At 55.6% G+C, this 8447-nt stretch overlaps 1 protein-coding gene across 1 annotated transcript in view; it reads right to left on the bottom strand.

Moving 5' to 3' along the window:
* The window catches only part of RXRA (retinoid X receptor alpha), a 34449-nt gene extending 29334 nt beyond the window's left edge, over positions 1-5115 (bottom strand). The window contains exons 1-2 of the mRNA XM_008642172.2: positions 5093-5115; positions 1466-1731 (exon numbers count right to left, since the gene is read on the bottom strand). Coding sequence (XP_008640394.2) covers positions 1466-1731; positions 5093-5105 — 279 coding nt within the window. The 5' untranslated portion in view covers positions 5106-5115. The remainder of the gene's footprint in view (positions 1-1465; positions 1732-5092) is intronic.
* Positions 5116-8447: the final 3332 nt, after the last annotated feature.

Below are 8447 nucleotides of genomic sequence, written 5' to 3' on the forward strand. Positions count from 1 at the left end.
CAGGAGCCGCCACGGATGGAGCCACCAGGGATGGAGCAACTGAGGGCAGGAGCCACCAGGGCTGAAGCCAGCTCGCTCCCACCACCATGCCACCACACTCTCACTTCCCCTTCTGCCCTGGAGCTCTGCCTCGTTTCGGTTCCCCCGCTGGCCGCTCCCGAACTGCACCTTACAATCGCCCTTTCCCCGCCACCTCCCTGGCTTGTGGCTCCCCTCAAGGTTGCCTCATATCCCCCTTCCCACTCCTTCCCCACCATTTTGGCGCCGGGGCTGCTAATTTTGCTCCGGCTGCCCGTTCCCAGGCGCAGTTTCAGTTCCTCTTCCCTTGGCCCTGGGAGGGGAGGGGACGTGTCCCCCCTGCTGGTGTCCCGCAGCGGGGAGCGGGGTGTGCAGGTCCCTGCACATCTGAGGGGGTTACAGGTTGAATCCTGCACGGGATTCAAGCTCATCCAAAGGCAAATCTTCTTCCTCTCTGCCCAGCACAGGGATGCTGGATCCTGGGGGTCCCCAGGGCTGGCAGTCAGCACAGTCCCATGTAGTAAAAGGACCTGTTATCTCTGGGAATAAATCAGGCCAATATTTAAAAATAAAGGTGCTGGCAGGTGCTTGACTCCCAGAGAGGGCCTGGAATAAATAAACCCACAGCGAGTGGCAGGTGGTGGCCAATTCCTTAATCTGCCCTTTTACTAAACATATCCCGTGCGAGGAGCCAGCAACAGGTGGCAGGGGCTGGCCAGCACTCCGATCTGGCTATTTTTAAAAAGAGCTTATCTCGCCCTGCTTGGAGGGGTTTTTACATAATCTTCAGCCACTGAAGGCCAGGCCTTGCCCTGTGAGGAGAAAGGGGCAGCGGGCAGAGGACCCCTGGGGTTGTACGAGTGACGGGACAAGGGGAAAGGGCCTCGAGTTGAGACTGGCTGTTAGGGGTAATTTCTTCATGGAAAGGGTTGTCAGGCTTTGGAACAGGCTTCAGGGAGGTGGTGGAATCACCACTGGAAGTGTCAAAGGTGCGTGGATGTGGCACTTGGGGACATGGGTTTGTGGCGGGCTTGGATGATCCTAGAGGGCTTTTCCAACCAGAACAACTCCATGATCCTATGGGGATCATGTGCTGGCCCTTCAGGAGCTGTGCTGCTTCCCAGGAAGGAGCAGAATCCCAGACAGTCCTAGGGTGGCTCTGGCTCCTGCCACAGCTACAGTAGCCCCCAGGTGACCCCGAGATGGTCACTACTCCCCTTCCACCCCATCCTGGGGACAACAGGCAATGGATGGCCACGTTCCAGCTGCGCTGGTCCCTCCTAGCCCATCCTTCAGCCCCCAAAGGAGCAGGACGCCTCCAGCTTCGTTTCCCCCTCGAGTTCCTGCTTTGTGCCTCCCCTTGGCGCTTGTCTGGATGAGGAACCCCCCGAGGTGGCTCCTCCCTGCCCAAACAGGCAGCAGTGAGCCCTCACTGCCGTGCCCTTACCTGCGGGCTGCTGGTGCCGAATCCCAGGCTGGGCGTGGAGGGGACGGACATCGAGTGTGGGCCCATGGGGGAGCTGATGACGGAGAAAGGGGGGCCCATGCCATTGATGGGCGAGCTCAGGGTGCTGATGGGCGAGTGCAGCTGGCCCGGCGAGCCCAGCGAGGAGCCGATGCCCGGCCCGATGGACGGGTGCAGGGAGGGGGTGGCCATGGGCCCCCGGCTCGTGGGGGAGTTCAGGGATGTGGAATTCACTTGGTTGGAGAAATCTGGAAGAGAAGGAGGAGAGGAACGGCATTGAGTCACCCACGTGGGACAGAGCCCTGAGCTGCAGCCCCCCTGCTACTCCCCCAAAATTCCCAGTGCAGCTCCATCTTTCCAAACCACCTTCTCCTGGAGTATCCAGGCAGGCATTAAGACACATGCTGAGAGCATTTCCACCTCATTAAGAGCATTTCCACCTCAAGCCAGGCATCAGTGCCCTCCTCCACCACCTCCCTGACACAGCTCTAAGCTCTGCCAGGGGCTCAGCGTGGCTGCTCCAGCTGATTCCCTCCATGCCACAGGATAATTTGGATTTATCACCAGGCCAGGCCGTGCGTGGGGAACAGAGAGCAGCACCCACAGGCTGTGGAGGTGGCTCAGTCTGTGCATCACACACTTGGCGGGGGTGCGTGTCCCTCCAAAGGGAATGGAGGTTCAGAGGTTGGATTTGAGGATTTTGGAGGTCTTTTCCAACCTGAATGACTCCATGATTCTGGAACACTCTGCTCTAGAGCGGGAGCAGCTCTGCAGGCAGCAGGACAGGCTGTGTGTGCCTGTCCCGGGGGAGCAGAGGAGGGGGGTGGGAAGGGGGGCTTATAAATAGCCTCCGATTCTCCCAAGAGGAGACATGGAGCCATTCCTGGCACATTTCCTCCTCATCCTGTCACGCTGCTTGCAAAACAATCCCCAGCGAGGAAGGGGCTGGCTCTGGCCCTGGGGAGGGGCGGGCGGAAGGCAGCAGGGACGGGGGGGGCCCCCCCAAAACCCACCCGGACCCCCCAGCTCACACCAGGGATCCAGAGAGGGGGAAGCACCAGCACGGCCACCTGGGTGCTCATGGTGGGTCTGCCTTTGGCTGCAGACCCCAAAGTGAAGTAAAGTCTGGAAAATTCCATCTTCGGTTGCCTGCATCCGTCAGGATCAGCTGTCTCCCCAGGATTTTGGAGCAATTAACACACGAATGTCACACGGAGGGAAACGCTGAACCCACAGCAGCCCAGCCCCACAGCAGCCTTCCCTGGAGATCCCCGACCCTGGTGGGGAAACCCCAGCAGGAGGAAGAGAAGGTTCAGCAAGGCAGCGATGCCGCTCTCGCAAAGATGTGGAACCAGCACCCCACTGCTGCTTCCAGAGTCCCATCACTGCTCCCAGCATCCCATCCCTGCCTCCAGAATCCCACTGCTGCCTCCAGAATCCCACTGCTGCATGCAGAATCCCATTGCTGCATCCAGAGTCCTACTGCTGCCTCCAGAATCCCACCACTGCCCCCAGCATCCCCAGAATCCCACCTCTGCCCCCAGCATCCCTCAGGCACCCCTGGGCCGTGGCAGAGAGGAGCCCCCCTGTCCCTGGGGCCAGGCCTGGCCGGGCTCTCACAGGATGTTGACACAAACCGAGCACCGGCCACCCCGTTGTCACCCACGGCTGAGTGACATGAGGGAGGCACAACAGGAACGCCAGGAAATTCCTTGAGGATTCCAGGGCTGCTCCTGGCGTTTGGCACAGCGCTTCCCAAGGCTGGTTTTGGGGTCTTTATAGAGCAGCAGGGCTCTGGAGAGCCCCCCGTGCTGTCCAGGAGCTCGTTCTGGAGCAGGACCCCACAAACACCCAGGAGGTGATGGAGGGACACCTGCAAAGGATGCAGAGGGTCCCTGGCCAGGGGAAACAGGCCCTTGAGCTGTGCAAAGGGAAGGCAGCAGAGCACAGTCCTTCCTTTGAAAAGACCCAGAATATTTAAGGCAGGAGAGGTCACAGGCGGGTCACTGGCGACTGGCCCGCACGTGTGGGGCCGGCACCTCTCCCGAAATAATCCCAATCCCTGGGCACCTCAGGAGCTCCCTGCACATCCCACGTCACCACATCAGCTCCCCTCAGCCTATTCCCACACTGATGTGTTCCCCAGCACCCAGCAAGGAGCTGGGAGGGAATAATTCAGGCAATGACAAAAAGGAAAAGAGAGGAGAGGGATAATCACAGAATAGGGAAATGTGGGCAGGCACGGCCACATTTGGGTGGGTTTGCACCCAAACCCCTCAGCCACACACTCAGAAATCTGAACCAGATCCAGATTTTTCAGGGCATCACAACTCAAAGCCTGGTTCAAAGCAACTTCTTGGACACCGGGAGGTTTCCACTCCTCATCCAAACACTCCCTGCTCCAAAACCCCGCTGGGAGAGCGGCAGCAATGGGAAACATTTACACCCAGCAAGCAAATGTGGGTTTTTAAACTTAGCAAAATCCAGAGTCCACTTGAGGCAACTCAGCCTGGATGCTGCCAGTCCCTGGCCCGAGGGAAGAGGAGTTTGGGGAAAATATAACTCGAAGTGGAGAGATGGGCATCAAGAGTGGGATGTGAGGAGTCTGCCCTCTTCCCCCACTGCAAGTATCCTAAAGGACCTTGACTGCGAAAAGACTGCCACCAAAAAAAGAAAAAATTTAAAAAAGAAAAAGGCCTAGATTGAGGAAATATCCTTAACAGAAACAAATAAATTCCCAAACTGATGAGCACCACTTGGACTGCAGCAAACAGAGGAGGCATTTTCCCAACGGCATTTTCAGCTCAAGCAGTGTGAGAGTGTTCCTTCTCCTCGAGGAGTTTTGCCATTTAAAGCTGCTGTGTGTGTGACTATCTCTTGACCAAAATAAACTCCGTGCCTGTTTTTAAATTAAAAAAAATTTGAAAAAATAGAAGTTCTGAAAGCATTTCCCCTCTGTCACACCCATCAAGTGCAGCTATTTTCTCTGTGTGTCCTTTGTTTAAGCACAACGACCTCTGTCTATCCCCGAAGATGCCCCATGGCAGTTGGGAGATCAGAAACCAGAGCTCGTCAGCAGCTGAAGAATTTGCAGTGAAGCTCTTTTTCTTCCTCCAAACTACGAGCCCGCCAGCCACAGAGTTTGGACGGGGATTTTTCCCAAGGAATACGACATTTAGGGCAGGGCCACATGATCCATGTGCAAGGGATGTGCCCTGTGAGCGCTCCCAGCTCTGCTCCACGGCACAGAATCATCCCATGGACGCCAGAGCCAGCAGAGCAGCCTGACTTTTGTTTTTCTGGTGTTCATCCCTGCCTTTCCAAGATCTCTTTGGGAGGGATTCCCACCTCACAGAGCAGCAGCAGCCTCAAAACCAGACACTGATGGCACAGGGAGGGCACAGACTGATGTCACCTCCACCGAAGTCACACAAGACATTGAAAGCAAGGCTGGGAACAGATCCTGGCAATTCCACAATGCAGGGTAGCATCTCAACTGCTGGATCACCCTTCCCTCAGACAGAACTCTCCTGGCATTATCATCATTATAATAACAATTCGAACAAGAATATTATCAAAAACCTTCTATAATGGGGAAAAAAAACCCACCTTCAGGAAACATTTGTACCCAACATCCCTGGGCAGCTCCACTGCTATCTTCCATCCCCTTGGCATTCAGCACAAACCTCCAGCTCGGACCAGCCAACATCCACGGCTGGATGCCTCCCAGACGGGCAGGTCAGACCCTCCAGGAACACCCAGAATGCCACCAGCCCTGGCCACCCTTGCCTGTGGCATTTTGTCACCCAGTGCCACTCCAAGTGCTGCTGCCTGGCCAGGGCACGTCTGCAGCAGCTGCAGCAGCTTTTGCTGATCCGGCACTATCACAGAGGGCTGTGATTTTAACATTTCTAGACCACAAAATGTCCCAGAGCAGAAACAATTCCAACAGTGCAGAGGCGCTTTTTTTTCCCAGGATAGCTCATTTGTACCGGAATAAAGTGTACCAGCAAAAGCTTTCGCCAGAATAATCTTCATTTATGCCTAAGAGGCTTTGCCAGTAAAACTACATTGACCCTGCTCTGCTGGAAAACCTTTTCTGGCGTATCCTGGGAGTTTACTCAGCAGCTCGGTGGCTCCGCACTCGGCTTCTGAGAGAGGGGAAGTTAAAAAAAAAAAACAAGTTATTTCAAGGCACAAACAGACTCTCTGAGCTGTGTTTTTCTGCAGCTGAGGAGAGCTGCACACACAGCTCATTTCAGGATCCACAAGATACAGTTCATTGGGATCAGAGGGGTTTGCAGCACGCCAGGGCTCGAGGAGCTGTCACTGTAGGACCACCCCAAGAGCCTGCCCCTGGCACCGGCTGAGATTTGGAAAGTCACTCACAACCCCCTGCTTCCGCTTTCCTTTTTCTCCCCTCAGCACCTCTTCCTCCTTAATCAGAAAGCAAATCAATTCTGGGTATTAAACAGCAGGAAATTCTAAATTTGGGTTGCCACTCCCTTCCTTAAGTCAGCCCTTGGCGTTGGGGCTTTGCAGTGCTGTGGGGCCACGCCAGGAGGGGATCAGGACCAGCAGCACACACCAGGATTCTGCAAACATCCTCCTCCTCCTCCTCTGCTCTCCAGCATCCCTTTGGTGGTGCCCAGGTTCCAAACCCTCACCCCCGAATGCACGTGGATCAGGTAAAGGCAGCACCCCACGTTCCTGCGTCGGTGACTCTACACCAAAATGAACTCGGCAGTGAGAACCAGCGTCCTTTTGCTTTCACTCCTCAAAAGCACTTCAGGAATCTCATGTGCTTTCCAGACAAGGAACCCCAAATGATGCAGGTTTCCCTTTTTCTTCCTCTCACCTTCCTCACAGCAAACCAGGGCATGAGTGGCGAACAGCAGGAGAAGGCAGGACACGAGGGCTTGCCCGTGGTTTTCATGTGAGAATCGCCACGGTAATGCTGTGACCACAAGAGGTCAGGTCCTCGCTTTTGTCCTGATCACAAACTCGGGGATGGATTTAAATAGCCCCTGGCCTAGAATCTTGAGTAAGTTTGCTCTCAATTTACAGCAGCACAGCTGAGAACCGAAGGGAGGATGGAGCAAGAGCTGCCTCTTCCCGTTCCAGCGGTGGCTGCTGCCATGGACCCAGCAGTGCCCGACCTGGGCACACTCAGGGGGGTGACCTGAGTGTGCAGTGTGGTTGTTATCCCAAAAACTCATCCATGGATCCAAGGAATAAACAGCATCCTGTGGCAAATCCAAGCATATTAAGCTGCATTTAAAGCACTTTGCCCAGCGAGGACAGGCAACTGATCCTCTCAAACCACCTGGGTTCCAAGCACACAGTCAGGGAATCCCTGGGAATGGGCACCCCAAGCTGTCAGAAGAAGCTGTCCATTATCCATAATTCCCTTCTGAGTATCTTTTCCACAGCCATAGGCAAAGGGATGTAGGACCATGGGAATGCAGCATGGACAAGTGTGCTGAGTATTTCTGATTTCACCAAAAAGTAATTGGAGTTGTTTTTTCTTTTCACATTTCTGGACTCAAGTACAAAGACAAACCCAAGAACATCCCTCTGAGACCCCCCCAAACCCTGCACAAGGGGCAGCACACAGAAATCTGTCTTTTTGCAGGCATTCCAAAACCACCACAGGCAGTTTCTCTTCAGGAACCTGCTCCGAGATTTGGGAGAGTTTCTCCAGCCGCACTCAGAACCTTCCCCAGGTGACACCGTGGTGGTTCAAGCTGCTCGAGGACAGTGAGAAACTCAGTTTCAGCTGCAATCTGCACAGGGTGGGTTTTTCCTCCCAGCAGCTTTCACTTTGACCAAACTAAAACCTCAAAGCCACAGAGCTTCTCACCTCTGGCTCCGCGCTCCCCCCGAAACCTTCCCGCAGCACCACTCGGCACCTCCAGCAAACCCAGCCAGCAGCAGAGGTGCTTTTTGGGTTTTCATTGCAGCAGCAGGGGTTTTCCTTGGCTGGAGGAATTCCACAGCATCCCTCTGCGTGCTGCCAGGCGTTGGTGCTGCCTCCTGCCAGCATTTCACCTGACAGGTTGATGGGCCCTGGCGTGAGATTAAGGCACCCTCGAGCAGCTTTCCGCCCGCACTCCACACGCCAGCCTCTCCCTCCCCAACCAGAATTCCCGCTGCACCACTCAGGAAACCTCTGCTCTCTTCCCACAAGGTGAAGTGCAAAAGCATCCCATTGCTGAGCCATGGGGGCTCCCCAAAGCGGGACCCACCCCAAACCTTGCAGCAGCACTCTGAGGAGGTGGCAGCATCCCTGTCCCACAGCTGGCTCACCTCTGTCCCTGCAGCTCCAACAGCTGTTCTCCCTCCCTATCCTATTTTCTCCTCTGGATTTTTCTGGAGAAAACCCCACTTTTTGGCAATCTGGCTCAAAGCACCACAGGGACACTTTTGGGAGACACCCCTAACTCACCCCATCACCTGCTGGACCCAGTGTGCCCAGCGGTCTGGAGACCCCCCAGCACAGGATCCACACCAAAACTGGGATACCTGCTCCTGATGCTTCAGAGCTGCCATGGAGCAGGGGGCACACAGACCCTACCCCAGGGCTGACCAAGTGTGCTCAGCACCAGCACAGGGGCTTATTCTGGACTTCTTTCCCTTAAAAACCCCATTCCACCCTCTCAGGAGGCCGCTAAAATCACACCCAGCTCCTGGAGCAGTGGCAGAACTGGAAGCCTGCAGGGCCTACCCCATCCCCAAGGGGGAAGGACTGAAAAGGGGAATTTTCCAGAAGCTGCTGTCCCTGCAAGCTGCCCTGTCACTGGAGGAAACGCCTCTTCCTCCTGCACTCCCGGCTTCCTGCCCCGCATGGACCCCATCCCAAACCACCTCCCCATCCCAAACCACCTCCCCATCCCATGGAGGACCCCCACCCATGTCCCAGGCAGACAGAACAGCCTCCAAACCGCTCCAGCAGGACCTGGAG

Source organism: Corvus brachyrhynchos, unplaced genomic scaffold (assembly GCF_000691975.1).
Source record: "Corvus brachyrhynchos isolate BGI_N302 unplaced genomic scaffold, ASM69197v1 scaffold59, whole genome shotgun sequence".
NCBI classification, from domain to species: domain Eukaryota; kingdom Metazoa; phylum Chordata; class Aves; order Passeriformes; family Corvidae; genus Corvus; species Corvus brachyrhynchos.